Genomic DNA, 16,257 nt, shown 5'->3' with positions numbered 1-16,257 from the left:
GTCTTTGAGTTACTAAATGGGGACACCGCCAACTTCTGCTCCACTCTGCAGCAGGTCTTCCTCTGTTAACTGTTCCTGTTAAGGTACCCCCATACCTCCCTGGCAGCCTCAGCCTCCGAAGCTTTGAACTTTTTCCTATGCTAGCCAGCATGCAGTAGCTCCAGTAGCTTCTAAAGCAACGGGCAGGCAACAGCCACTTCGGGCCCATCAGTATCCGGCACACCAGGACCTCATGAGGGAGCAGCCCCATCCACATGTAGTCTTCTAAGAAACAGTGGGTGTCGGGGGCTGGGAGAGCCTTTGGTGGATCCCTAGAGAAACACTAGTATGGCATGCAAGAAAAGGTCTTAAAACTGCTGCTGCTAGCCTACAAACAGTGGAGGGAACTCAAGGAGCCCGAAGTGACTTTGTCTGAGCTCCTGGAGTTCACAGGTGCCACAGATGCCCAGCCCATTTGCATCCCAACCTGGACTTTCTTCTCTACTCTTGTGACATCCTGGTACCATGGAGGAGATGGGATTTCCTCCAGCCTTCCCACAGAAGCCCCCAGCTGAGAAGTAGATGGGTGGTGGGGGGGGGGGGGACAGCTCTGGGTTTGGTCAACAAGATTATCTTCTTGAATCTCAAGCAGAGAGAAGCACCCAATTCTCATTCCCTGGAGACAGTGCCTTGCAGTCACTGCTGCTTGGCTTCCTGCTTTTTTCCTGAGCAGCAGCGAGCTTCATCATATGAGAAATGAAGGCTCCCAGCACCCTTGGCTCTTAAGCATGGTGTTCAGTAGTTCAGGGGACAGAGTGTTTTTCTGACTCATGATATAATGAGGATCATCCATTCATCTTTCCTTCCTTTCTCCTTTCCTCCCTCCCTTCCTTCATTTGTCCCCTCTTTCCTTCCTTTTTTCCTCCTTGCCTTCCATCTATCCATCCTTCTTTCTTTCCTTCCTTTGTTCCTTACTTCTTCCTCTCTTCCATCGATCTGTCTTTCCTCCCTCCCTCTCTTCCATCTACCCATCTGTCCTCCCTCCTCTCCCTTCCTTCCATCCACCCATCCATCTATCCATTCTTCCATTTTCCCTCCTCTTCCTTCTTTCCTTTCTTCCTTCCATCCATTCATGTGGCCTTCCTTCCTTCCTTCCTTCCTACACAGAAAATCTAAGCTTTTACGCTCACAGTGTCCCAGGAAAAGCTGCATTTATTTGCTTTTGTGGTGCTGGGGATGAAGCCAGGAATTCTCCCTAAACCTGTGGAGGACTTCAGCATGGAACCCCAGCACAGAGCTATAGCCTTAGCCCAGGGCACCAACCCCTCTGAGCAGGGCCTTCAATCTGGACTACTGACAAGATTACCTTCTTGAATCTCAAGCAGAAAAAGCACCCAACTTTCATTTCATTTGGAGTGGGCAACTCCTGGGGTGGTGCTGTCCTGGGCATGGTAGGGTGCTTAGCAGCACCCTTGGCCTCAACCAACAAGATATCTGTAACACTCCCCAAGTTGTGGCTACAAAGTGTCTCCAGACAATGCCCCAGGCTCTCTGGCTGGCTGAGACACACTACTTTCTAGTCTGGGATTTCAGGGCTTGTTTCCATGTGGAAAATGCACTTTCAAAGTCCATTTCTAACAGGGCATTTTAAAGTACCCACTGTACTTCTGTCTTCCGCCTACCTAGACTGCACTTGAGTTAAGATACCAAGTCAGAAGCTGGGCATTATCACTATCCTGGGACTCAGCCCAGGAAAGCCAGCCCACCAACAAGTTTCTGAGACATGGGACACTTCATCCCAGTGTACAAAGCTACACGAAACCACCCTGCGGCAGGCTGCACCTGTCACCCAAAAGGTGGCACAGAGATGAATGAGCTGAGGTCATTTTCTCACAGTTACAAGTAAACCAGAGCGTGTTCACTAAGTGCCAGATTATAGAGAAATAATGTGTTTGCAGGAAATGTGCTTTCCAATGGATATTTTACCCTTCACATCATCATCATCATCATCATCATCATCTCCTGACATTAACAGCAAACCACTTGATTCTAGAACCATCTGGAAAATCTGAGGGAGGGGGCAAGAGGGGTCTTTCATTTCACTAGAGAAAAAACAAAAACAAAAACATCCAAGTAGGTGCTTAGCTTTGTGCTTCACTGCCCTTTGGTTTGGACGTCTTGTGTTTTCTAGTGATCTTTAAGTATCTATACATTAACTACTCTCCCCCCACCCCCACCCCGCCGCCACTTTTTTTTTTTTTTTTTTTGAAAGTCTTGTTCTTCTATAGAATTTCATAAATATAGTGGGCTCCCTCTGGTGGTCACAAGAAAAAAAAATCTCCAAATTCCCATGGTCAAAACAGTTCAATTTCAAGATCCTTCCATACAGTACCCAGGGTGCATCTGATAATTAATAGATTTAGAGCAGCTAGGCTATATCTGAAGAGAGAGCTTGTAATTATTTTGTTTTTCCATTCATCAGTGGCCTTTACAAATTAGTTTGCTTACCATGTACTCTTCCAAATGGCCTCCTGGTGAGGGTTTCCTGGTTTCTGGTCAGTGGTTTCCCATCTCTTCCCTTCCTCCTCTTGCTACCCTCCTCCCCTTAACCCCCAGGCCTGCAGTGTCCCCTCCCATGTCCATCCATCCTGTTGGGGAAGTTTTGTCTACCGTGTGGTCTGCTGTCCCTCACAGCTATTCCCGGTTCAAGTCTCATGCCCCCACTCAAGTCCCTGTGAGCCCTTCGTACTTGACAAAGTAGGTATTTACCAACCTTCTCCGTGGGCTAGCCACTGCCCACGACTCAGGAGCCACCATGGTGACAAACTGAAACTATGCCTGCCCTGCACATCCTTCTCAATGGGTCTCTCTGTCAAAATCACATCTGTCATCCAGCCTGTCCTCACGGCTGCTTCTACAGCTTTCCTCTTAAAGCTGAACTCCACTCAGAAACCGTCAACTGTGTCGCATGGAATACAGCCAAATCCCTCCACACCCTGGACTCACCTTCACCTCCACAGCATGTTCCTACCAAGGAGTTGCCTTTGCCTCTGCTCAGAATGGCAGATCTTAGGGACTCATGTTCCTATCCCAACTGGCTAACACACAGGCTCACCAGTCTCCAAACTCCTGCCCACCTGTTACTGTCCCTGGGAAGGACCTCCTCCATCCAGGTACTCCTCCCTGGGGCCATCTTGCTCTCCTATTCTTGTTCTTAGTCCTGTATGTTTCTTGTTTCTAAAAACTGCATCCATAGCAAACTGTTGCTAACCATCTTTACACTTCCCACAGGACTCACGTGCACTGGGTATGGAATCTGAAAATGAAAATGAATGAATGAATGAAACAAACAATCCACTCATCATAGAACCTCGAAACTGAAAATAAGACCATGCTCCAGAGAATTCTGGCACCAATAAATAAAGAGAGATATAATGCCTGGCACTGGTGGTTCCTGCCTATTATGTCTAATCTTACAGATAATCATGCTGAGATCTGGGGATTGAGGTTCAAAGCCAGCCTGAGCAGACAAATCCAAAAGATTCTTACCTCCAATTAACCAGCAAAAAAAAAAAAAAAAAAGCTAGAAGTGAAGGTAAGGCACAAATGGTAAGTTCCAGCCTTGAGAGACAGAGACTGAAGCTAGAGAGACAGAGAAGTCCTGAATTCAAGTCCCAGAATTGGCACACAGACACACACACACACACACACACACACACACACACACACACACACACAAAATAAAAAGAAAAACAAAAACACATCCCTCCTCCACACACAAATTATCTCCTTCTATTTGGTGCAATCTGACGTCATGAGATACCTGCCACTCAATCTCGCTATAAAATGAAGTCAGTTGAGATTTAATACTAGTGGCACCTGTAACATTTTAAACAACGCTCCAATCCAAGAGGATAACTTTTGCCAGGCACTGGTGGCTCACACCTATAATCCTAGCTTCTCAGGAGGCGGAGATGTGAGGATCGTGGTTCAAAGCCAGCTGGGGCAGAAAAGTTCTCATGAGACTTTTATCTCCAATTAACACTCCAAAACTGAAAGTGGAGCTGTGGCTCAAGTGGTACAGCGCTAGTCTTGAACACAAAGAGGCTCAGGGACAGCACCTAGGCCCTGAGTTCAAGCCCCACAACTGATAGAAACAAAACAAAGCAAACAAAGAAGATAACTTCTTCAAAGTACTAAAAGCCCAAGTCTCCTTCCCCAAGCTGACCAAGCTGACTAAGATGAACCCCAGTGACTTGGATTACCTCTGCTCAGGGGCATTTTCTAGAAACATCTTGGGCTCTGTGTCATTCCCCTATGATGCTTATCTTCTTCTCTTCAGTAGAGTTTACATCTCAGCTCAAACTTCCAGACATTTCTACTGAACAGGGAATTTCTAGCCCTTGATGAATCTGTTTATTAACTCCTAGAAAATTCCCCAGCACTTCCAGCACCGTACAAATCATTTGGAAACCACACGTATCTCTGGAATATTATACAAAGAAACAAAAGGGCATAAGGCAATGAGGAGGCTTACTACTCTTCTAGAAAGTTCCTAATAATGTGCAGGACAGGTTGAGCCAAGTTAGAAACAAGGCCAAAGCTGTGCTAGGCTGGGCCGGATGTCTTCTGAAGCTGAGGAGAGCCCTTAGGCCACACGATCACCTTTCCTGCCTAGTTCTTGCTCCTGTGTACCTGCATTTCTCACCCACTTCCTAGAGAACATGCCAGTGAAGTGTGCCAAGACTTTGTTCTTCCCTTCTAGAAGATGCCTAGCCAACCTCCAACTTGGTACTTCCTCTCCTTCCCTTTCCAGCAGCTCCTGGCTGCAGGAGGATGAATCTGTGTTCACAGTAATCACAAAGAAACTCATTCTCAGCAAGTGATGTGGAGCCTGGTCCCAGCTCTTTCAATCCTCCCAACAGTCCTGTGAGGTAGGCACAACCAGAAACCCACTTTGCAGAGGGAAAAACTGAAGCCCAGAGAGAATACATAACCCACCTGAGGTTATAGGCTTGGTAGGTGACAGAATTTGAGCCAGGTGGTCGGAGTTCAGACTTGATGTCCTTGATATGTCCTTCCCTTCGGGACAAATTCCACAGAGGATAAGACAGCCTGAGTGCTGGCAGTGGAGGCAAATCTTTGGTGGAATCCAGAATCTTCTCACAGTCCCCAGCTAGCAAATGGCCCTGGAAGCCTCCATTATTTGTGTGTGTTTAACAGCACCCCAAGTTTCTTAGGGTAACCACATATTTCTCATGGCGTCAACTGTCCCTTAGTTCCAAGAACAGTCACCTGATCCAGACCTGGGCAATCAGTGCATTCTATTCTCCAGGCTATGGCAAATCAGGGTCAATGCTGGGTTTAAAAAATCATGGGAAAATAAATATAGCATGAAACCGGCCATTGCGATCATTTTCATGTTCAGAGAGACGCCGACTTAGCATGGTTTGGCTTAGAGTTTCTCTTTATGATCACGCAGAAGCACAGCATGCATTCAGTAGAAACTGTAGGTGGAATGTGGAATTTGGATCTTGGCCCAGGCTAGCAAGATGTGGCAGTTCCTCCTTCCCGATGCTCCCCTCAGCCATGTGACCCTTCAGTGGCACAAACTGCATTTTTCAGGATGCAGCCCCATCGTAAGCTGGAAACATGCAAACACAGTCCCATGGCACTCTGTACATTCCATGTTGCACCAACATTGCTGCTGCTCATTTCCAGGATGTCCTCGTTCTTGTCATTAGACAACAACTTCCTGCAAGGGTATGCTACAGCTGTCATTAAAAAAGCAATACAGAAGCCAGGCGCCAGTGGCTCATGCCTGTAATGAGCTACTTAGGAGGCTGAGATCTGGGGATCATGGTTTGAAGCCAGCTGGAGTAGGAAAGTCCATGAAACTCTTATCTCCAATAAACAACTCAGAAAAAGCCAAAGTGGCGCTGTGGTTCAAGTGGTAGAACACTAGCCTTGAGCACAAAGAGGCTTTTAGGGACAGTGCCCAGGCCCTGAGTTTAAGCTCCAGGACTGGCAAAAATAAAAATAAAAATAGTAATACAAAGCAGGGCACGAGTAGCTCACACCTGTAATCCCAGCTACTCAAGAGGCTGAGATCTGAGGACCATGGCAGTAAAATCAACGAGTTTCTTATCTCCAATGAACCAGCAAAAAGCTGAAGATGGGGTTGTGACTAAAATGGTAGAATATTAACTAGCCTTGAGTGTAAAAGCTCAGGGACCACACCAGGCTCTGAGTTCAAGCCCCAGTATCAGCACAAAAAATAAACAAACACAAGTACCACAGACTGGGAGCCCCAGAAACAGGATTGTATATTCTCAGAGTTCCACAGGGTACAAATCCAAGATCCTGCCATCATCAGATTGGTTCTGTCTCAGGCTTCTCTCGTGGCTTGTGGGTTACTGTCTTCATATGGTCCTGTGTGTGTGTGTGTGTGTGTGTGTGTGTGTGTGTGTGTGTGTGTGTGTGTGTTCCAAATGTCTTTTTGTGAAGACCCACTAATAGGTCTCATTAATGCCCTTAAATACTTATCTTTACTACAGTCATTTCCTGAGGCCTGGGGGTTAGTACTTCAACATATGAAGTTGGGACAGTTCAACCCATGATATCCCCATTCTCCAATTCTGGGGCTGCTAAGGAAGGTGTTGCTCTATCTGCTGGGGAGGCTGAGCAAGTGGAACCTCACTGTATCTGCTGGTGGCCACCTTCTCAAGGAACAAGCACCCCAAAATAAAGCTATTTGAAAACAGTGCCTGATAGCTGGGTGATGCCCGGCCCCTGAGCCCAGACATACCTCAAGTTGACTCTGCCTCTGCCCCTTGCTACTTCTGGTTAGGTGACATGCTGAAATTCCTTTTACATTTTTTTTTCCATGAAGGATAATCAGACATGAATCAATATTCTGATGCTACGCTTCAAAGATGGAATGAACTCAAATTTTTACACCAGTATGGGACCCCCCTGGTGGCTAATTAAGTGAAAGTTAACATTTGAATGCAGGGCTCTCAGACTCTGACACTCACACAGGAAGAACACTTGTGTGTCATGACTGGTCACAGCACGGTGTAGGCCAGGGTTGTGTGACATAACCCATAGATCCAGCTCCAAAGTCAACCTGACTGGCTTCCCCCACGAACGGAGGGGCCCTATCTTTCCATTTCATTGCAACCCCAGGCTCTGTCATAGGGATCGTCAGAAAACAAGCCAATAGAGCAAAGCTGTCCTTTCCAACACAGAACAGATGCAGGATGGCCTGTAAGGTCACAGGACAGGAAACAACCCAAAGTCTTTCCAGGGCACTAACCAAGTACATCTCAGGACATCCATCCCAACAGCGTGAGAGGGTCCCAGCACTGACCCCCCAAAAAGTGTTAGCACCTGCTTTCTGATATATGATCTGAAGCAGACCATTTCAAAAACAAAAACACACAAACAATGGAGCTATTCATTGATATACCAATAGTCTCCAATTTGACTCAGAATTTTTCAACTCTTACTGTAGTACAAAAATCCACAAACACGACTACTCTGGTTTTGCTTTTCAACACATTGTTTGATGAATTACATGAGCAAGTCCACACTTGATTATAAAATAGGCTCTGTGTTAAGTGTCGATGAACTGTGGCTAACACAAGGATTCTGAGTGTTTCTCTCATTTGGGATATTTTTAACTTCTAATGAGGTTGATTGGGAATGTCAGACCATCATTCAAATGAGGAGCATTTGTATGCATGCATTACCTCCAAACAGGGCTGAGCAATTTCATTTATCTGCCACTAGGCAGATAATGGTAATTTCAATTAAAATCCATTAAAATGAAATAAGATTGTAAAGTTCAGGTTCTCTGTCACATAAGCTACTTCTCAGAGGCTCACTAGTTGCATGTAGCTAGTCCTGGTCACAATGCTGGACAGCGTGGGTGGTGAAGACCACTCACAGAATGTTTTACTGGCTGGGTACTGGTTGTTCATGTGTGTAACTCTAGCTACTCAAGAGGCTGAGTTCTGAGGACTGATGTTTAAAACCAGACTGGTCAGGAAAGTCTGTGAGACTCATATCTCCAATTTCTCACTAAGAAGCCAAACAATAGAGATGTGATTTAAATGGAAGAGCACTACCTTGAGTGAAAAAGCTAAGGGACAGACAGCATTTAGGCTCTGAGTTCAAGTTAATGTCTCAGTAATGGAACACACAACAACAAAAGGACTCTTTCCAAATCAGATCACTTTCTCAGACACTAGGGCTAGGACTTGGATCTATCTTGTAGGAGAACACAATTCAATCCACTATGTTATTTTCTAGACAAAGGGTACAAGACTCAATGACAAGCACTCCGCTGAGGTCGCAGAGCTGGCTGGGGACACAGCCCTGCCAGTCACCCGTACCATGGACTTGGGCCCAGGAACTCACGATCTTCCAGCCTGGTCTTCCAGCCCCTTCACAATAGGCGACATACAGAAGCATGGCCTCTCCCTAGCCTGGCTTATCTGCCCGCTACTGCAAGGATCTGACAATAGATTACACTGTCTCCTTGGGTCGTGGGAAGGAACTGGGGTGGGGATCTCTCCGTATCTCAGATCAGACGGGGGATGAAGCTACAGAGGGTGGTCTAAGTTTCCAGACTCCAGAAGTCTGTGGGGCTTTTTGATCAGAGTCTGCTGAGAAGAAAGGAGTAGCAGAAAAGGGCCTCTGTCCTCTTTTGGACACTGGGAGCATGTGCTAGGCCACTAGGCTGGCGGTGGGGGGGGGGGGGAGTTATTTGGCTAAAAGATTGGGGTCTTCAGTGAGGGCTCAGACTCCAGATGACAGGTAGAAAAGAACAAGGGACAAGGGTGGGCAGAAGGTCCTGATTAGGACACCAGGCCCTTTCCTGGGCCATACAAACCACATGTACAGCCTTGGTTGACCAGGGATAAGGAGTTTTAATGTGTCTCCGCAGGCTGGAGAAGTTCTGACCCCCACTCCCAAGCTCAATTGTGAGCTCAATTGTGCCATAAGACACAAATCTAAAAGTCCTCATCCCGAATGTTGAAATCCCCAAAGGATGACGCCCTCCCCACCCCCAAGTCTAAAAATCTCTAAATATCAAAATCATAATCCCCAGACTGAACTCCTAAAATGTTGAAATCCTGAGAGCTGCAATCCTAAAAACCACAATTCCCATTGAGGAAAACAAAACAAAACAAAACAAAAGGTCCTTCAAGCGAGGCAGGAGGCCAGATGGGGGGGGGGGGGGGGGGAGATCGTGCGTTTTTCCGCTGTACACCCAAAGAGTTGCCAAACTGTGAGGTCGTGTCCTATTTTTTTTTGGTCCCTCGTACCCAGCACCATGCTTAAAAGGATCCTTCATCAGGGAAAGAAAAGGATGAGGCGAGCTCAGTCACCTTCTGAATCAAAGACTTGCTGATAAAGGTTACTTCTCCAGTCTTCTAAAATACCATCAATGGCGAAATCCTCTTGGCCAGGAAATCTGGCTAGGAGAGAAGCTCGACTCTGTGTATTTACTGCTAAAATCTAACACGGAAAAGCTAGTGAACGTTTTGCTTCGTGGAATGCATGGTGTGTTCAAAACTATCCAGACTTCCCCAGCAGCCTTTCAGCTCCCTAGTTTCCATCACTTCTTCCTTGAGCCTCTGTCAGCCGCTCAGCATCTCCTTCCTCTGCCCAGACACAGAGGGATACAGGACAGGCCACAGGATAGCTTGCAGGTCACTGTCTTGATATGTGCTTGCTCAATGACTTTAATGGGTCCAGGACCGACTCCAACATTGTTGCCACATCCAATCAAAGCTCTCACAGTGGGCTAGGGGTGGAGCTCAGTGGTGGAGCACTTACCAGCCCTGTATAAAAGAGGGTCTGGGTTTGATCCCCAGCATCAGAAGAAGGGAAGGAAAAGGCGAAGGGAAAGGAGAATGAGGAGAGCATCCCTATGGTTAGCAAGAGAGACCCAAGATTTGATATAAGTTCTGACTTATTCAAGAACCCTGGGTCATACACTCCTCTCTCCATCTGTCTCTGTCTTTGGGATTTGGACCATTCTGGTACTAACCCACAGCAAGAAACTTATTACACACTGCCACCCAGGCCACATCTACAAATAAAAACAGCTTTTTTATTCTTCTCCACAAGTTCAAAACTACTGCCTAGAAAATGCGAAGGAGCTTTAATGTGAATGGTTGTGAATGGTTGTGACTCCCAGTTTAAAAACAAACAAACAAACATATATAAATCACATGAATGTCCAGGTTCTCCTGGTATCTATAGGCGATTGCTTCTAGCCAGTTCTCCTAACCCAGTACACACTCACACTCTCTCTCTCTCTCTCTCTCTCTCTCTCTCTCTCTCTCACACACACACACACACACACACAAACATGCATGCATACATACACATACACATACACAGCTATCCAAGTTCCCAATATGAAAAGAGGGTACATTTGCACATAATTCATGCACCTTTTCCCATAGACTTCAATAGTCTCTACATTATTTATAATACCTAGTACAATGCACATGACATGTAAACTCTAGTTTTCAGAAAGTCATGATAAAAAAAGTACGCACATGTTCAATATGAGTTCAACTTTTCGTTGCTGATACCTTGAATCCCCAGATGGCTGATTCCAAGGTGGTTATAAGCCAACATCTGTCGAAGTGCATGCCATGATGTGGAGAGCTGGCTGAACGTCTAACTCAGCACTCAGAAAACCAACGAAAAGATGGATTGTTCCCATTTGACCCGTTTTGTTGCTCATCCAGAAATTCATTTATCAGCCTAAGTTTCCCCTGTGTAAACTGCAATTTCTGAATTACTAACTTGCTCATGGGGTCATTATTTGTCACATCCTTCTTCCTCTTACTAGAACACCAGAGATTCTAGCTAGAGCTCAGCCAGGAAATCCTCTCCCTTCCCACCATGAGATCTGCGTTTGCCATGGAATAGCTCAGGCCTGGGCTGGCAGTGATCTCTGAGCCTAGACTCAGGACATGTTGAAATGGGCTGGGACATGGTAAGCAGCTTGGCTAATAGGAGTGACAGTGAAGACAAGGGGCACTGTATTCTGCTCCCATGCTCTGGGAACAGGTAACCGAAACCATCTCCTCCAGCATGCCAGGACCGCTGAGCCACATTATAGCTCTTCACTCGCTCACTGGTATTACACATGATCCTGAGCAAGAGTTATTCCAACCCTGCAAATACCAAGAGTAGAGCTCACCATCGAATGCTCAATTGTGGTCCATAGAAAGTTCCCTAAAGACAACCAGAAGATCTGTTAGATAAATCTGCATTTGAGCTACATGGGTTAGGAATCCACAAATCCTGGCTTTATTCCTGGCGCTCCTGAGCCACACCAGAAAAACACAAGACAGAGCCAATCATTTGCAAAATCCAGACTTGTGAGCTTCGTGGTCCCTTCCTCTGCCTACATCAAAAGAAATGAAAGCAAAAACAACCACAAGCAAACAAACAAACAAGCCAAGACGGAAGAGACTCTGCCCTGTATCTGAAAGAGCTCTGCCTACAGTGTTAAAACCAATGTCTTCATCCTAAATTATCTCATTCTCCTCTTGGTCCCTCTCCCAGTACAGCTAATCAATCAAGTCAGTTTAGCTTGCTGAGTCTCTAGCTAATGAGAGGAAGGTCTATAACAGTCCTCCACACTCTAGCCTGAAACACAAAACCATCCTCTTGCCCATGGGTGACCTGTAAAGCTATGAGCAGACAGCAGGAAGAAAGGCCCCGCCCACTGACATCAGAAGCTACTAAAGAAAAGAACTCTTAGCTTACCTGGGGGGCAGACACACTCTGACGGGGCTTCTCGAACAGTCCGGACCTTGACAATTCCATCCAATTTCTGACCCAAGAATGAAAGGGAAAAGAAACATATATGTATGGATGAGTTTCAGAATACAGGAAGGTACAACTAGAAAAATTAGGGGATAAAAAGTGTCTGCTGGGTGCTGGTGGCTCACACCTATAATTCTGGCTACTTAGGAGGCTGAGATCTGAGGATCACAGTTCAAAGCCAACCCAGGCAGAAAAACCCATCAGACTCTTATTTCCAATTAACCGGCAAGAAGCTGAAGTCAAATGAGAGCAAGAGGACCCGTGTTCAAGCCCCCACACTGGCACACACACACAAAAAATTCAAAATATCTAAATGATCTCAAATGGTGGTGGCATTTTTGTTTGTTTGTTTGTTTCAGAACATTTCTGGAAAGGTCATTAGATTCTATAGGCAATTTTTCTAAGGAGAGGAAAAGCAAAAAGTAAGCCTGAAACAATGCCTGATGAGGTGCTGGTTTGTGTTGTGTTGCAACATGTTTAAATATAACCCCAAGAGTAACACACAACAAGCGGGCATCCTGCCAGCCAGCCAGGCATAGCTAGAGCCGTGACCTGAGAGGCCATGGTAGGATAAATCAAAAACTGCTCCCCCCTTGCCCCCCGCCCTTGTGGCAGCTCTCTGGACTCACAAGCTTACCCCATTAATCCTCAGGGAGCCCCACGACCTCTCCCAACCCATGGCCTTGGATGTGAGGGCTCTGGTTTAATTTGCCCTTGATGACATTGTATTTCCTTTCTTTTTTTCTAGTGGGGATCCTTGGCCTGGATAATGTGATTCAGTGCCATTTAACTGGAGATTGTACCTATGCCCAGCCCTGAGCTAGATAGAGAAAAGAAGAGTTACCCCAGAAATGCAATCTAGAGTCACACATACACTTAACAGGGGTAACTCCTAGAGACAAGTCTGTTACTCTCAGGCTCCATTTGACCCATAGGGCAACTTTTATGATGCTGGGAAGTCAAGCCAGGGGCTTTTACATGCTCCATTTGTGCTCTACCTTTGAGCTGTCACCCCAGCAACTTCTGAGGCACCAATTAGAGGTCTCTGCTCATAGACAATAGGATCCAAGCTTGCATAAAGGAAGAAATTCATTCATAATCCCCACATATAGGAGAAAAGTGATTGGTCCATTATCCAAAAAACAAAACAAAACAACCACCACCACCAAAACAGCTAGGACTAAGTCCTAACAAGGACACACAAGGTATTTTGTTTTACTTTATATAGAGGGCATCTCAGGATGAAGAAACTCACACGTGCTGAGCATATATGCTCTATCAGTGAGCTGTACCCCTCAGGCTAAGTAATTTAGAGGCACCCCCAATACTGAGCCTTAGCTACTCAAGAGGCTGAGATTGGAGGATTGTGATCCAAAGCCAGCCCAGGCAGGAAAGCCAGTGAAATTCATCTCCAATGAACCACCAAAAAGCTATGGCTAAAGTGTGAAGGTGTGGCTCAAGTAGCCGAGCACTATCCTTGAGTGAAAAAGGACAGCCCTGAGTTAAAGCCTTAGCACTGGTTCATTAAAAAAAAAAAAAAAAGCTGGGAGCTGGTAGCTCATGCCTGTAATCCTAGCTACTCAGGAGGCTGAGGTCTGAGGATCCTGGGCAGGAAAGTCCAGGAGACTCTTATCTCCAATAAACCACTCAGAAAACTGGAAGTAGCGCTGTGGCTCAAGTCGTAGAGTGCTAGCCTTGAGCTAGAGAGCTAAGGGACAGCGCCCAGGCCCAGAGTTCAAGCCCCACAACAGACCAAAAAAAAAAGCAACACCAAAGCACCTCACCTTCCACTACCCCCTGGTGGTCTAGACCCAGACCCCTAAGGCCCAGGTCTGTGTGGGAACAGGTCAAGCATGGCCTGAACTCCATCTGAACTCCATCTTTTTTCCAGCTGTATTTACAGATGATCTAACAACAGGTTTCAAAATGGACTTGGGAAAAGACTTCAACCTTCTAGTTCTGGCCAGATGACTGGTGTAAGAAGCTGTGATCTGTGTATCAGTGCTAGACAGGAATGAGAATCCGGTGATTTCCTTGACTTAGGAAAGCATGCAGTACGGTCAACAATGATCTTTTAACATGGCTATCACTTCCTGCCCTTTTGTCTTAGAGGGTGTGGGGCTTTATCAGCCACTGATAGGCAATACAATGGCTTTCAAGCTACCCCAGAAGACACTGAAAGGAGAGAGGAGAAGGAAACCATGACCTTAAGGCTACTATGGGAATGTATTCCTTGAGTTCTTTTTAGAAAATGTTTGTGCTGGTACTGGGTTTTGAACTCAGGGCCTGGTACTCTCCCTTGGCATTTTTGTTCAGGGCTAGTGCTCTTCCACTTGAACCACACCTCCACGTCTGGCTTTTGGGTGGTTAATTGGAGATAAAAGTCTCATGACCTTTCTGTCCTGGCTGACTTTGAACCATGATCCTCAGATCTTAGCTAGGATTGCAAGCATGAGCCACCAATGCCCAGCTTGGGCATAAGGGTTGTTGTTAGGTCATTTTTAACTTGGTGCCTGCATTTGTGTTTTCTGAGTTGGTGATCAATCTACACTTCTAACTCTTGATCATCTCTCCTCCCCCAGCTCCTGGCCCCTTACTCTTTGTGGCTTTGAAACTCGGCCACTGTGAACTCTAAATAAAAATGTCTAAATTGGAAAACCAATCCCGGCATCTTTAGGCTTTTCTTTAAAAAAAAATTTTTTTAAAAAAAAGAAACTATTGAGTCCAGGTTTATAAAATGATTTAAAAGCTTCAACTCATTTTATATTCAATATCTGGCAGGACTCCAGCATCTGCAAACAACATGGCCCTGGTTTTACATATGCAAACAAGTCTTTCCCCAAAAAGTAAATAAAGGATGAGTTTCTGGGGGGGGGGGGGGGGGGGGAGAATCATCTAGGAGGCAGAGGAGGAGGGGCCGTTCCTCTCCAGAAGCTAGAAAAAGAAGATCTGGGAGATTTTTTTTGTGGGGAGCAGAGTAGTAAGTTCTACAGGGAAACTGAAGAATCAGGGAAAGTCCAGATTTTCAAAATGTCATCAGATAAGTTCAGTAATGGCTGGCGAGAGCACTGTCGGATACTCCTCAGATGTCTGGTCACATGCTTAAATGATTTTGATGGACATTCAAGAAAAATAAATTAATTAAACATTGAGCCAGTGTGGTTGAGCACCGATGGTCCCAGCTCCTCAGGAACTGAGCTGTAATCTCAGCTACTCAAGATTTAACTACTGGGGCTGGGTACAGTAGCTTACTCCTATAATCACAGGCATTTGGAGGCAATAATGGAGAGGATTGCTTTTTTTTTTTTTTGGTCAGTCCTGGGGCTTGAACTCTGGGCCTGGGCACTGTCCTTCAGCTCTTCAGTTCAAGGCAAGTGCTCTACCACTTGAGCCACAGCACCACTTCTGGTTTTATGGTGGTTAACTGGAGATAAGAGTCTCACAGACTTTCCTGCCCTGATTGGCTTTGAACTGCGATCTTCAGATCTCAACCTTCTAAGTAGCTAGGATTACAGGCATGCACCACCAGTGCCCAGCTGAGGATTGCTTTTTGAGGCCAGCCTAAGCAAAAAGTTATCGCCACTCCCTCACCCCTCTCTCAACCAACAAGGCAGGTGTGGTGGTACCCTTGGAATCCCAGGTGTGTGAGGGGGAAGGGTAGGAAGATGGTGAACCAGGCTGATGACGATCAGCCATTGTGAGACCTGAGTTCAAACTTAGTACTAAAAAAACAAAACAAAAAACAAACAAAAAAAACCCCTGACTTTTCATGTGGCAGGTACCCTGCCAACAGTTAACATCCATGTCTCTCTGTAACTCTCAAGAGCTAGGAACTATTAAATATGTATTCAGAAATTGGAAAATTGAGACTTAAGAGATGGAAATTTCAAGGAAGAACTCAAATTCTAGTATCAGCCAATTCCAGTCCACAAAACAACCTCTGCTTCCAGGCAATTTTCAGGTCTACCAAATAATAATAATAATAATAATGATGATGATGATGTAATAGAAGTTGCTATGGAAACTAGGCCCGACCAAACTGTATGACAGAAAGGGAGTGAGCATTTGGGAAAGGAGCTGAGGATGAGGAGTCCCGTGGAGGAGGCTGGAGGTGATGGACCGTGTGTCCTGAGCCGCCATCATTAACTGTGCATTTGTCAAAACCCACAGGTCTGCACCTCTCATCAAAGCGTGAACTCCAATGGATGGATCCCAGTCAAAAACAAAATTGACTCGGGTTATCTGCACAACAAAGTCACCTAATGACTGCTCTCTCTGACTGTGCACCTGGCATAAGCCGCATGCACTTCAAAGGAACTGTGACATCACATACACAGGTCATGAATTTGATAAAGCGCCTACGAATTTCAAAAGTATCCAGCACCTCAATAGAAATAACGAGGCTCCATGGAA

At 45.8% G+C, this 16,257-nt stretch overlaps 1 protein-coding gene across 1 annotated transcript in view; it reads right to left on the bottom strand.

Moving 5' to 3' along the window:
• Col23a1 (collagen type XXIII alpha 1 chain) overlaps positions 1–16,257 on the bottom strand; it is a 195,672-nt gene that overhangs the window by 164,339 nt on the left and 15,076 nt on the right. The window contains exon 2 of the mRNA XM_042688925.1: positions 11,785–11,851. Within this exon, the coding sequence (XP_042544859.1) occupies positions 11,785–11,851 (67 nt within the window). The remainder of the gene's footprint in view (positions 1–11,784; positions 11,852–16,257) is intronic.

This window comes from Dipodomys spectabilis, unplaced genomic scaffold (genome assembly GCF_019054845.1).
Source record: "Dipodomys spectabilis isolate Male_0828 unplaced genomic scaffold, ASM1905484v1 ptg000119l, whole genome shotgun sequence".
NCBI classification, from domain to species: Eukaryota; Metazoa; Chordata; class Mammalia; order Rodentia; family Heteromyidae; genus Dipodomys; species Dipodomys spectabilis.
The sequence above is the reverse complement of the archived record's forward strand: the minus strand, read 5'-3'. Positions and strand labels throughout refer to the sequence as shown.